Raw genomic sequence first — 14,676 nt, forward strand, 5'->3', positions numbered from 1 at the left:
CTTCCAACCCAAACCATTCTATGATTTCTGACCATGTAGGCTTATTTTGTGCTTTTTGTTGAAGATGTGGATAAACCAGATAGGGAACCACTTTTCACAATTCCTGTGCCTCAAGAACCAGAGTCACCTGATAATTTCTTCCGTTGCTTATGACCTTTATATGCGTGCTGAGTAATGAGCTTCTGGGAACTGCTGCAACAAGATATTAGGATTGCAGGCAGCATCAAGAGGTGTGAGGAAAAAAATAATTGGTCACCTGACCTATAAATGTATACTAAAAGGACTAGGCAGGGATATACTTTCTAATATTTGTAATACAACATCTAAGAGGTAGGGGATGAGGAGTGCACTGCAGAGAGTGGCCGGGCTTGTTTGTTCTTGAGTAGTGTCTCTTTTGTCCTGTTTTTGTTGGAGAGAAAATATGGTGCTGGATTTGATCTGACTGATTAGTGTAGTTATGCTGTTACAGGGGGTCCAGATTCCTGGATGAACAAAAGTGATTATGCCAGTAGTGACAACTCAGCTTTTATCTGTGGTGCAAATGGAACAGATTGCCCATGTTACTCTGTGTGTGTTATCCTGAACATGGAAATTCCTCTTCCCTAGTATATTATGCTGTAACAGTACTAATCTATTTTCTGACTCAAAGCCTATATGTTCTGATCTTTTTCAGACAGATGAATGGCGTCTAAGCTGCATCAACAAGGAATTCTCTGTCTGTCCCTCCTACCCTCCAGTTGTCATTGTCCCCAAATCCATTGATGATGAAGCGCTTCGGAAAGTTGCCATGTTTCGCCATGGCAGTCGCTTCCCAGTCCTCAGCTATTATCATAAGAAGAACGGGATGGTAAGCTGCATTGAGTAATGGTTGTACCTGAAGGAAGTGTGTGAATCTGTTCACTTAATGAAATAACAACTTGTGCTCTAGACTTAATACAGTTCATGAGGTGTTCACTCATTTTATTTTCCAATTTACTAAGTGTATGCGATGAAACTGTTTCTGGGTGATGGAATGAGTAATCTCAGTCCTAGAAATAGCTATTAATCTGCTTGGGAGTGTATGTTGCATGAGCTTGTTCACAGCAGTAACAGCAAGATGAGACTTGTAAAGCCACCGCTGGCACCCTTACTTGCTTTGTCTGCCAGGAGGCTTCATGCTGAAAAGATGGCAGAAACCACGTTGTCCTGTCTCTGGGTGGTGGGCCCTCTCCTTCACAATAGTCATGATGACAACAAGTGTGCCCGGAGCCAGCACCACTTCTGCTTTGTAACTGTCGAACGAGCGATCAGAACAATCTGTTCTCCGAGCCTCTCAGTATAACATGTTTCGGGAGCAGCAAATTCTTGCTGTTGCACAGACTTTACCACCTTCCGACAAGCCAAAATCTGAGTGACTGATATGCTATAATTAAGAAATGCACTTTATGAAATTGTTAAATAGTTCTTTGTATTTTTTTGCTGATGTAACCAGTTCTGAGGATGTTGGGATGTCCGAGATCCAACTTGATCCAGGCTTCTGAGTCAAATGCTCTAATGTGTTCTCACCTCCTGTTGCCAAGATTCATAAGCCCTGAATTAGAGGACATCTAGTCTGACTTCGTAGTACCTTTGGGGTTTTTTTTGCTTTGCTTTAAAATCAGCTATCTGCCAACTCCAGAACAGTTGTGCTTTCTGCTTTTTCTCAGCTCAACTGAAAACCGTTGAAGGAAGATTTGTTCAATTATCTCTCTGGATTGTGCATGTTTCAACTGTGAGGAATATAATAGCATTTGGCTTGGAGTGCTTGAACTTGTGACAGTAACACTGTCTGTCATGTTGCTCTCCTGACTCAGTTCTCGAGCATAGCTGGGGTTGCTGACTGGCTCCCCTCACATTTTAGTTACCATTTGGGCTGCTGGGATGCTTTCTAAATAGAAAAGCATTTACTAAAGAGAAATCTCAGCTCCTAAATCTGTGGACTTAAGGTTTATTAGTCTAGCCACTGGGTAAAACTGTACCTAAGAGGCATCTCTAACACATGAATGACTTGAGTGTTTTAAAAGCAGAGTTGGGAAGAGACCTTAAAGATGACAATCCTGAAAATGTTGGTTTCTAAAGGAGCCATCAGGAGGAAGCCAGTTCAATGGCTCACAAAGATGGTACTACAGGAATAATTAAAGGGATAAAGCCTCTAAGAAGATGTCCAATTTAGAAAGTGGCCTGCCAAATGATTGCTCAATGTGAGGATTTCCAGCTTGTTTTTTTTAAATAAATTCAGTCCCTGCAGGGGATTGCACTTAAAAGAACTGAAGGATTCAAGGCAAGGGAGAACAGCAGCTGTAGGAAGAACCAGAGAGACGTTTCTGTGCATCAGGCAGTGCAGGTCCAGGGCGTTTGCTTGTCTGTGTCCAGGTCTGGTGGATCAAACTTGAAGCAGGTGGAAGTAGGAAGCACAGTGGGGTGAGAGCTGCAGTTGCTGGTGTAACTCCATGGAGAAGAGCTGGAGGTCCAGGAGGGCCCCACTTGAATTTTACCCCTGAACTGATAGAGGAAGCTTTTTAAGGCTGAGCTATCTTACTCCCATAAGCATTGTTACAATGACCTGAGTTGTAAAGGAAAACAGGAGCATCCTGTGTGAATTTCAGCAGCACAGTTCTCTAGAGAGCCTTTCTCCGTGCCTGGCGTTGAGACCCAGCAATCTAATACGTCAGTTTGCAGTCAACATTTACAGACCCCTGAGAAATCCTCTAGTGAAGGAGTGTCCTTTGCATAGTGAGTTTAAATTGGCTTGGAGCTCAAGTGATCAGTGGGTTCAGTCTTAAGTCTCTCTGTTTCCAGTGCCTAATTCATGGTTATTTGTCTTCCCAGGTCATGATGCGAAGTAGCCAGCCTCTTACAGGTACGAATGGGAGACGGTGTAAAGAAGACGAGAGGCTTATTAACGCAACGCTACGGCCTGGCAAGCGTGGCTACATCATTGATACAAGGTCCTTGAATGTTGCCCAGCAGGCCAGGGCCAAAGGAGGGGGCTTTGAACAAGAAGTGCACTATCCCCAGTGGAGGAGGATTCACAAATGTATTGAGAGGTGGGTGAAATCACACAGGCTGTCCTCCATGCTTGGCTTTGTAGGGTTGCGTTGGCAGAGCCATGCTAGCTCCATCAAGTATTTTTTTTGTGTAAGAAGTGGCCACGTATCCTGGTTCTCATCAACAAGGTCACGTTCCTTTTTTGGCAAAATCAGGATATGTGGATGATAAAGGTATTTGGCTTTGGAAAGCTGTGTTTGGTTCCTTGTTCTGAACAACCTGCTGCAGGTTTCAGACATCAGGCAATCTCCCTGTGCCATCTCTTTCTCTGACCATCTATAGCTGCACTCCAGCCTTCCTGCGTTCCCCTTTGCAGTAATGCACAGGAATGAGCAAGTACCTTGCCAGATAATTTCTGCAGGTGAGGATTTGTTCCTTGGCAGTCACACTCCTCTTATCCAGTACTTTTCTCTGCACATCTAATATTGTTTGGTCATTTGGAGACAAGTTACTAAGTTAAATAGACTTTTAGTCTGACCTTGTTCAACTGCTCTTAGGCCTTAGTTTGGGAGAATTCTTCTACACAGACATGCAGTAATGTTACTGGAGCTATTGGAAAGCAGTTGTTCCCCTCATCACTGTCCAGGCCAGCTCTTGAGGAACTAATATAAGGAATTTTCTGGCCATTGCTTTGAAGTATTTGGTTTTGCTTCTAAAAATTTTATGTGGACTTAAATTTGATGTTGATTATTTTACAGGTGGACATAAGCATCAGATAGAAGGGAATGAATAAACCATAATATGTGAAGACTGAGTATCTCATGCTATTATTATTATTTGGCTTTGTCAGCTTTTCTGAGATGTAGTCTGCTAGCTGCATCCTCTATTAGACCTGAGCACATGCTGGAATCAGCGTTAAGTGGCATTTGAACCATGAGTGGCTTGGTGCCCCTGGAAGTCCTAGTGTGGAACAAGACCAGAGAAGCATCTGGTTTTGTCAGCTGCATGCTGAATACCAGCTTTTTGGGGCTTGAGGACATAATGTAACAAATGCAGAAGTGATCCAAAATGTGTGTGTGTCCCGTTTTTCTTAAATTCTTAAGAAATCAGCCAAACTAATCTTAGTGCGGTTCTACATTGAAAAGTTGAGTCTAGTTTAAAATTGTCTGTGTTACAGTGGAGTTGTGTCCTTGTGATGGATGGCTTTCAGTTTTCTGTTGCAGCTCTACAGGTTAAAACTCCCCAAAATCTTCTGCTGTAGTAGAGAGAATGAAGGTGCAGCCTTTGACGCTTGGCTGACATTTGCTAATGTCCATGCCAGGTTGCAGTCACACTTGTGTTTGGTAATGAGAGTGAAATTACTGAAACACGTTTTACGTGGAAAGTGTAAGATATGGCTGAACACACACAGAGTTCAGGTGAGATAAGGAAAAGACCCTACTGTTGCAATGCCTTATGAAGCAATTTGTTTTGAAAGGTAAGAGACTACTTATGTCCAAAAAGTGGTATTCTGCTGGTGGTTAGCCATGGCTTGGCATTACCAGTGAAAGTAGGTTTGCTGAATGAGGAGACATGACTTCTATAGGGTCATACTTTTTGAAATAACTGCATATAAATTGTAGTGCTTTATTCTGAGATCAGTGTATTTCTGTAAGCATATTGTCCTGGTTGCTATGTTACTATTTATGTTTTCAGTAATATTTTCTTTTTCCCCAAAGGTTTAATATTCTACAGGAGAGCCTCATCAAACTTGTGGAAGCTTGTAATGACCAGTCACACAACATGGACCGCTGGCTCAGTAAACTGGAAGCTTCCAACTGGCTGACTCACATCAAGGAGATCCTAACTGCAGCTTGTCTAGCTGCTCAGTGTATTGATAGGTAATGCTTTTTCAGAAAGCCTTGAGTTTCTCATTCACTCGTTACTGATTGCTTGTTAAATATCTCTGTTTCCACTTGATGTATTAGTAACTGGCCACTGTGAACTGGCTCGCTTGTACCCATGCAAGGTACTGTTTCATCATGGTTGAGGAATGTTCCTCCAGTAAATCATGCTTGCATTTTTAGAAGTACAAGCCTGAGGGAGGACATCTTGACTAAGAGGAGGTGTTAGATCGTTTAGTTAAGGTATATTCCTATGTCTGATGCAACCAATCTAATTTAGTTAGTTTTATTGAAGGTTTAGGTTAGAATGTCCCCATCTGAAATGCTGTTTGGTAGCCTAGTAAAGTGAGAACACAGAGTTTTGGGTTTGTGGGTTTTGTTTGTTTGGTTTTTTTTAAAGTCCTTTTTATTCAGCTGAAAATTTGCAACACCCCACCTTGCTTCTAGAGATTAAAACAATGGCATTTCCTTGTTTTACGGAGGAACTGGTCCAGTGCTTTTTCCTCTTGAATTTTTTATCCGCATAGGCCTATCTAAGCAATCCTTTTCATCCCTGTAAGTGCTTGTGACCTCTTTTAACCTGACTTTTTTTTAATAAATACTGCTGACTTGGCTAACTTGTCTTCAGACCTCAGTCTGGAGAGCAAAAGCTAGCTGTCAGGTGCCAGTGTTTGTAAGACCAAATGCAGGGTTCTAAATGTGATTTCTTTGCAGCTCTGAGGGATAGCCCTTCTCAAAACTCAGGGAAAACCTAGCTTTTCATACCAGCTAGGGAACGTGTTGCACAGATACACAAGTAGGCTGAAATGCAGTCTTATTGGTAAAATAATGTTACTGCATTAAAATGTGAGCTGCTGTGCTTTTAAAAGCACTGACCGTGCCTGTTTAGTTACTGACTGTGCCAGAAAAGGTTTGCTCTTGATCAATAGTTTTATCTGTAATTCTTTCCCGCATGTGTATAATGACAAAGATTGGTGATGAAACTCTCCTGCCTTGTTGGGACAGTGGACAATTTCATCACTCTTAACCTCAGCTTTGCTTTTTCTGTTTACCTGGAGCTATGGCAGGCCAGCTCAGCATTGGTGCCTGGCCTGCCTCATTCAGAGCCTGGAGATCACAGCTGAGCTGACAAGGATGGTTCAGTTATATTGGCCATGGGGAGGGAATGGCTGGGACAGATTTTGCGGCATCTTTAAAGTCTGGAGCCTGAAAGATGAAAGGTGAAAATAGTGTTATCCTGGTGTGCCTCTCTTTGAGGAGTGCATATGCTCACATTTAGCCTTTGCAGTTGTGCTTGGCTGTTAAGCAACCTCTTTGTCTGCCGCTGCCTCAGGGAGCGGGGGGGGCAGAGAAAGTATTTGAAAATTATCTATACCGTAAAGGTACTGGGTTTGTTTTAGACACAGGACTATAGGCAAAGATGTTGCAATGCTTAAGGTATAGATTTTTACGCTTTTCACTTCCAAAAGCAAGTAATATCTGCAGGGTTACTTGCTTGGTAGATTTATCTTTCTTACCCATGCTTTGCTGCTTACCTTAAATCTTTGCACAGAAACAAATACAACCTGCCTTTAATTTCCTTTCTGGGCGTAAGGATGTTGGCAGAAGTGGGACACAGGGTCAAGGTTTGGGAACAGTAAAGGGAATGAATGCTATTTAATACTGTCCAGTCCCTCCTTCAGGAGCATATGGATGAGATTCTGATATTGTATCCAAATACAGCCTATGTTGGAGAAGAGGGGAGGGAATGAGCTGTCCTGGATAATCCCCACTGGATTTTGGGGAGTGACGTGGGCCCCTAGCAGCGTGCAAAACCTTCCTGCCCCAAACTCCCTGAGCTCCCTCTGCTCCTCACATTGTTCTGCTGATTCACTTGTGCTGGCTGGTGGGTGAGGAGCCTTTGGGCTTGGCTCTTTGACAACCTTCCTTGCTCAGCACACTAACTCTGCTGCCTTCCTGGAGGCTAAGCTCTGCCTTTTCTTTCTTTCTTTCTCCTGAACTGGTTTATTGGCTTACTTTTCTTGCAGTAAACCCCAATTGAGGCCCAAATGCAATTAAGCCCAGGTTTGATCAAGAACCTCATAGTATTGTTTTGCAGAGCATCTGCGGGGATGATGTCTTCATTGCAGTGCTTATGGGAAGATTTCAGAGTACTTGGCAAAACAATAAATGACACAAGCAAATTTTGAGATGCATTTCCATGCTATAACTCAAAGGGGTACCAATTCAAAATACTGAGAACCACAAAAGAGATCTTGCTGTGCATCTTCCGTCAGTGTGGCAAAGGGTCTGGATTTCCAGAATGCTTAGCAAGAAACTAAGCTTTAAGTGATGCAGAGCTCTGGTTAGTGTTGGTGAGGGTCCAGGTGGAGAAGGTGGTATGCTTCTGTGTGGGGTGGGGAGGGAAGAAGGGGTAAAGAGCCAGCAAAACCTCAGTATTGTCAAGGTAGTGACACTGTTGTCCATGGGATGTAATGGCATCCATTGGGATATGTTCTGCTGACTCATTCTCTTATTCCTTTCCACCTTTTTCTTTCACAGGGAAGGTGCATCAGTGTTAGTTCATGGGACTGAAGGAACTGATTCAACACTCCAGGTAACTTCTCTGGCACAGATTATCTTGGATCCAAGGTGCAGGACCATACGTGGCTTTGAATCTCTTGTTGTGAGGGAGTGGCTGCAGGTAAGAAATGCCCATGGACAAAACATCAATCTATTCCGGTGACAGTTGTATTGAGAAAGAGCCCAAGAGGCAGCAAACAGGTTGGGCCTTGTTGCAGCCCTGCTTAGTGTGAATGGCCTTTGTCCTAGGAGCAACATCATTGAGTCATTTGTCCTTCTGGCACTCCATGGGGCCTCTGCCTCTCATGGTAGTCTTTTGGTTTTGGGGAACTGCCTGTTTTGTGTGCTCAGGGTGAACATCCCTTTAGAGAACGCTGTTCAGACTAAACCACAAAAGCTTAGTTTTGCTCTTTGTACTTTTGCAGCTAATATGCTCAGCCGGTCCTTTGGTGCACCTACACCAGTTTGTTCTTGGTAAAATTATCTGATCAAATACAGGGCTATTTACGTAGCCTGAAAAAGGCAGCAAAGTTGGTCATGGTTGCTAGCAGTTTGTTACTGGATGCTTGATGAAGTTACGGTTGTAGAAAAGAGTAGTGATAGCATAGTTGCATGGACAGAACTAGCTCTAAAGTCTTTTTGCTACATGTACTGACATGCCATTACTTCGTGTGTGATGCTTTCTCTGATTCTTATGTATAGGCTGGTCACCCTTTTCAGCAGCGCTGTGCCCAATCAGCCTATTCAAATAGCAAGCAGAAATGGGAGGCCCCAGTGTTTCTCCTCTTTTTGGACTGTGTGTGGCAAATCCTTCGTCAGTTCCCTTGCTCTTTTGAATTCAACGAACAGTTCCTCATTATGCTCTTTGAACATGCTTACGCTTCACAGTTTGGGACTTTCCTGGGAAACAACGAAAATGAAAGGTTGGTGAGGATGCTTGCTTTCAACCCTTTAAATATTGGGCTGTATCTGACAAAAAAAAAAAAGAGGTCTCAGTTTGAAAAAGGGTGAGGGTGCTTGTGTGGTCTCCTTTAGCACAGGTGAACTTCTCTTGTAGTTCTGTAGTGTGATGCAATGTCAGGGAGTTTGTTCCCCTTACATGCAGGACAGTGTGACTGAAGAAATTTGCAGCATTGTCAGGGAGTTAGATGAATCTTCTCCAAGTCCAAGCTAATACCTTAGACTGTCTTTTCTGTTCCCTGCGCAGCCTTGAAAAATCTCCACCCATCACCAGTTTATGTAGTCTGTTACACAGAAACTCTTTCCATAAAAGAATAAACAGCTGGAGTTCAACTATGACGTGAGTCATAGCTGTGGAAAGCAAACTTGTCCGTGCAGGCCTGGAGGAGAAGGTCAAGGCAGTCAGAGATCCAAGGCTGGAAAGTCTGGTTCTTACCTTAACTGTCAGGGAGGAATGTGACTCTGTAGCATGGTGGTCCTGACACCCTCAGGAAAGGAAGGTTTTGGTTTTTTGCATCATCCATTAACTGTTGAAAGTGGAAACCATGGAAAATGTTTTGTCAGAAGGATCTGCCTCACAGTTACACCTTGGCAAAAGCTTTACTTGTTTGGCTGTGAGCGTCACGATTAGGTTTGAGGTCTTTTTGGCCATGCAGTAGTATAACTTCAATAGAAGGACCAAAAATCCCTCCAGCCCTATCCTGTGACTTGAAGTGTGAACTGGCAATCTGCACTGGCTGAGGTGTTGAGCAAATGCCATGTGCTCTCAGATGAAGGCTTGTGCAACTTTGAAAGGAAGCAGCCAGGACTGCATTCTGCTGGAGTCTGCCTTGTCAGGTAATCATAAGCCTGCATTGAGCTTGCTTACAAGCTTGTGGCATTTAAGGTACTTGAGCAGACCAGCACCTCGTTTCTGAATCCTTGCTTGGGTTAGATGCTGTGCTGTACTCATGGGGCAGCTCTAGGCATGCCCTGAGTAGGACTGCTGGGAGTAATAAACAGGGTGAAGCCCTGAAGGACTGGAGCCTCCCACGACAGATGACAGCTGCCAGAGAGGTTTGGATTCCTGTTTTGAACTTGGCAGTTCTATTCTCAAGACTTCTGACTCCAGTAAGACCGTGTCTGATGGTCTCCTGCTTAACTGAAGACCACTGAATGAATAGAAGGGAAACATAGAACTGATATTACAGATAAGGAAGGCAATTTAAAGCTTCCTATAAACCTCTCTGCCCTTAAAGTAACCTTTGCTTAGAAGAGACTCTTCTGTCTTCTGCAGGGCTGCTGAACTGGTCATCTACAAAACCAAGTTAGACTTGAAACCAGTAAGACAAAATTTGAGAGAGTATTGAATGTTACACATAATAACCTGCCTGTCACATCTGAACAATCAGCCTGTGAGCACAGAAAATGTTTGAAGTCTGATGTTAAGCTTGTGCTGTCCGAAGCATTCACAGGGATGGTGAATCTCCTGCCTGGGTGGCAGTTCAATTTGCTAGTGCAAGCAGAATGAGGTTTGCCAGAATCTAAGGAATAAAGACCCCTTTGTAACTCCTGGAGGTGGGTTTGACCCGGGAAAAGAGCATTGCTTTCTGTCTGCTCTGATGCTTCCTGCCACCAAAGGGACCTAATCGGACGTGTCCGTTGCCCAATTCCAGCAGTAACACTGCTTTAATGCTTTCTGAGGCTTGCACTAGGATCCTTCATTGCACACCTCCCAGCTCTATCTTAACACAGGAGTTCAATCCCTTTCAAAACCTGGCAGTTAAATGACTTCGGGGAGGTGACAGATTCTTCATCTGGACAGAAAGCAGCTAACTTCCACCCAACTTGTAAATGTTATTTCTCCATCTTTTCTTCAAAACGAATTGTAATCAGCCAGGTTGAATAAAATGCTTTAAGTTTACATCCTGTGCCATGTTGGTGAGAGGTATTGAAGGGATTAGCCTGAATTGGCTGGGCTAGCAGCACATGGGAAAGCTTCTGGCCTTCTAGTCTGTGGGGTTCTGACAAAAGGAACCGTTAGAGTATAAAAGTGAAAGCTAACTTGTTCCTATGGGTTTGTTAGGGCTAAACTGAAGCTGCTGCAAAAGACTATGTCCCTGTGGTCCTGGGTGAACAGGTCTGAAGAGCTGAGCAAATTCCAGAATCCTCTTTTTGAGGCCAACAGCCTTGTCATCTGGCCTTCTGTTGCCCCACAGAGCCTGCAGCTCTGGGAAGGTAAGGCAGGCTTGCTTTTTCTCCTACAGGCAATATATATTTTGTGGTTAGTGTAAAGTTTCTTAAGTGTTTGCTGCTGTTATCTCTGCGCCATGCTTAGTCTGTCTCAGCTGATGGTGATCTCACTCCCTTTGAAAAGTGTTCCAAAATATTTTTGCCATGTGCCGTCCCCAGAGGCATAATGCTTTCTCCTTCTAAGGTTTGGTGGCATGCTACTCTTTGCCAGGGAGCCTTACTAGTACCATTTAACTTCTTGGCACAGTATTTCTGCAGTGCTATAGCCTAATATATAGATATTCTGCAGGCCCCAGGCTTTTGTTCTGTATCAACCAAGACTTCCCTTTCTCCATTCCTGACTCTGTTGGCCAGGATGATCTGTGTGCAGTAGGTTCCCTGCTGCAGAAACTTTCTCCATCCTATGTATGCTGAAGAGTTAATTACAGTGTGAAGCAAGCAGGCTGTCATGGCAGGGTGGAGACTGAATATAGGTTGATCTGATCAGTATATGAGAAAAAAAGGAATGAAAACCCCTCATTTTTTCTTTATTAGCCTTGTTTAATAGAATGGTTGAACTTGGAGAGGAGGGTCAGTATTTCTAAATGCTATTTAGGGGGGAGGGTAAGGAAAAAAATGTGTAAACTGAACACATATTACTTGAGAGCTGATGGAATATGAATACTGTTTCCTCCTTGTAACAAGAAACCCTTCTGACTTGTGCTGTCTCTGGGCTTTCAGGTGTCTTTCTTCGGTGGAACAGGCCTTCCAAGTTCCTAGATGAAGCCCATGAAGAAATGATCAACATTATAAAATACAACAAGGAACTTCAGGCAAAGGTTAATGCATTGAGGAGGCAGCTAGCAGAGATGGAAACAGATGATAGAATGCAGGAGAACCTGTGAGCTGGCAGGGTTTTGCTTCAGGTCCTTCCTTTGCAGTCCCCTTTACATTAAAGACTAAACATGGAAATTGCATGTATTGCAGAGCCCTCTGGGTACAGCTGACCCTCAGTCCTCCCACTGCCGAAACCTTCACTTCACACTATGTACCTCCCTGCTTTTTGGGAGGGATTTTTTTGTTTGTTTGTTTACAGAAGACATACACATCTGGGCATCGTGTCCTCTCTTGGCAGCTTTTCTGTCTCGAAATTGTGTACAGTGTCAGCAGAAGCTGGAACTCTTACCTCCACCCAACTGTATGGATGACTAGGATGGGCCAAGAGACAGGATATTTCAAATTTTATTTTGGACTTTTTCTGGTTTTGTTGAACTTTCTAAACACTCGGCAGGATTAAAATACAAAGTTATGTATAGATAGGTAAAGGCATTTTGTCTGAAAGCACCTTTTCTCTCCAAGCATAAGGCAGCTCAGTTCTTTAGTTTCCTAGAAAAACTTAGAAAATGGTATAATCTGAACAGGTTCTACCTGTCTATAAGATACTCTCAGTAGCCTTCACATCTAACAGTTGGGTTTTTTGTGTTAAACATTGGCTTGGGAGCAGTAAGTGGAATACCAAACCAGAGCATGAAATTTCAGTGCAATACAGAACTGTAGTAGGGATTCTGCTGCTAATGTTTAAGCCATGACCTTCAGGTGGGATTGTCCCTCGTGGACAAGTATCTCCTAAGGAATAACAAACTTTTTTATTCTACCTGGAAAACAAAAAGGTTAAGTAGTTGGCGGAGGTGTTCACTCACAAAACAGTGGCTCAGAGCTGTCCTTTTAACTAGAGTTGAGCTGCCCTCTTGAAACTTGGAACTGCACTGGCTGGTTTTGTGCACTTGAACGGGTTCACAGCATTGCTAGGGTGCAAGAGCAGCACTTAATCTACAGCTCAACAAAACAGTTTTGCTCCACCTGGTGTGCTTTTTCCTCTTATGCACTTACTATGCGTTTTGTGAAACATCAAAAGCAGAAGTTGGAAGTTAAGGTGATCTAACATATCAGGTAGCTGCTGCAGATTAAGAGGCCGTCACACTACAAAAGTGCTAATAGTTTAGATCATTTGTAGCTGCTAAAACTGCTTAAAGACTTTAGGGATAAGCTTTTTTCCAAGTAACTTTGTATTTTGTAGCTGATCTTTGTGTTTCTGTGACTGCAATCTACTTTTATAAAATCAACGTTTTTGCTAGAGATTTTTTTTTCTCCTTTAAAAACACAGACAAGAGTGGGTCTGAAGTATTAACTCACCTAGGCATTTGTTCAGCTTGATTCCATTGGTAGCTGTACATGACTGAGAAGACTTGAATTAACAACAGCGCATGTGGCTGGGATTATCTTAAAAGGCGCTTGCTGTTAGCCGTTTCTACTGAAATGAATGGAGCTGCGTTAGGTCAGTGTTGATCTCTTTAGAAACTGTGAGCTTCTGTGACAATTTATGCTGTTTCGGAATGAAGCTGCCTCTATTTAAAAGCCACTTCACATAGATATATGTGAAAATGCGGGATCTTTAGTTGTCATAGAAGTATCTGGAGAGTAATCTTCTGCAAAAAATCATGTAACCACTGAATATATTCTAAGAAAAGTTCTATAACCAAGGAAGCTATATAAAATTACGTGATTGTAATTATGTGCTACCTTAACGCCTTTTGCTTCAGTCCTTATTTCCTTAATTATTTTCTTCTTGACTAACCTAAACTTAGTCCTAAAGTCATCTGGCTTAAAAAAATGAAAAGATCCCTTTTAAACCATTGTTCACTTAAGGCAGAAGAGTAATTCCCCCTACCTGTAATACCAATTTCTTTTTAGGTTTGGCGAGAGACAGTCTTGTTCACTAAATCAAGTCTGACGTAGGGAATGCTTCTCGGGGTGGCTGGTGATCTGTACTGCGTAACAGAGGAGGCACGAATTGGCCATGCCTTCCTCCCACCTACAAATGCTGGCTTCTGGAGCTGCCTTCTGTGTATATTGCAAATGTAAGCCCTTAAAATTATTGCTTGCCCTTTAAAATCACGTCTGTGGGATCTGCACCTGCTTGGATGGTTGTATCCCTATCCAATTCAGAATTTCTGCTGTTCCTGTACATCTGAAATACATTATCACTAGCCAGATGGGAAGAATTCAGAAGGCACTATTTTCCCCATAATAGACTATACATAAAACACGCTTAAAGGTTATGCAATTTCCTAACATAGTAATTATATATTGAGCTAAATAATAGAGAAGCAAAGAGGGGTTTTTTTTGATCTAATTGCCTGGCTGCTCTAGTTTCTCATGCAAACTGCAAGCATCTGAGGAAATTGGGTAACCAGCTGTGACAGCTAACAAAAGGCAGAAAATTTGCTCTAAGCTGGCATTTCATCCTCGACTTGTGTATCAGGACTGAATCCACACCCAAGTGCTGTGTGCTTGCCTTGACTTAGTGGTAGTGTGGGTCGCAGCCTTCACGTGAAAATGCTGGGGTCGTTCTGAGCAGCCACAGCAGTTTCTTTCATGATTCCTCTGCCACGCATCACCCTGTAGGCACTGCAAACAGCAGGAGCTGGAGGCTTCAGTTAACCTGCAAATAATCACCTTTGTGAGATGTTACCTGGAGCAGTCCTGCAAGGTATTGCACCTGATGGAGTTGAGACAAGATGTGTGGACCCTTGCAGGCCCTCTCGGGAGAAGGCAGTTCACAGACCTCTTGGGTCAGGCTGCTTGCACATTGTCTTTTAACCTTTCCATTCCCAGGCTCCAGCCTGGTAGCTACTGGTGTAATACACAGCAGAGCACTCCAGTTCTTTGCTTACCTGCCTGTCCACCATCTTTATTCACATATTTAATATTGGTGATGGGCTTGCTGCTTCTTAGAGGGGGATGCCTGCTGGACTCTGCCCCTGTTTGCAGGTTACCTGCCCCTTCCTGAGCTGTGGAAGTGCCCAGCTCTGGCTCTTCAGTCTGACACTGCCTTGCGCTCTTGCTGACAGCCCTGCTTCTGCTCTTTTGCACATAGCTATTTGTGTAACGAGCTGGACACTGAGGGCCCCCTTCCCCAAATTCTGGGGTCAATCAATGTGGACACTCTGCCGTTTACCAAAAAAAAAAAAAAAAAAGAAAGAAAAGGGAAAAG

General features: G+C 43.3%; 1 protein-coding gene across 1 annotated transcript; it reads left to right on the forward strand.

The window, feature by feature from the left end:
* Positions 1–673: 673 nt before the first annotated feature.
* Positions 674–11,738, forward strand: MTMR9 (myotubularin related protein 9; the record flags this gene model as incomplete). The annotated part of the gene is made up of 7 exons (XM_009709670.1): positions 674–847; positions 2,848–3,065; positions 4,725–4,886; positions 7,431–7,572; positions 8,154–8,374; positions 10,477–10,628; positions 11,364–11,738. Coding segments are annotated over 7 exons (1,233 nt in total), but the record flags the coding sequence as incomplete, so codon positions are not given.
* Positions 11,739–14,676: the final 2,938 nt, after the last annotated feature.

The sequence above is a fragment of the Cariama cristata genome, unplaced genomic scaffold (genome assembly GCF_000690535.1).
Source record: "Cariama cristata isolate BGI_N322 unplaced genomic scaffold, ASM69053v1 scaffold40491, whole genome shotgun sequence".
NCBI lineage: Eukaryota > Metazoa > Chordata > Aves > Cariamiformes > Cariamidae > Cariama > Cariama cristata.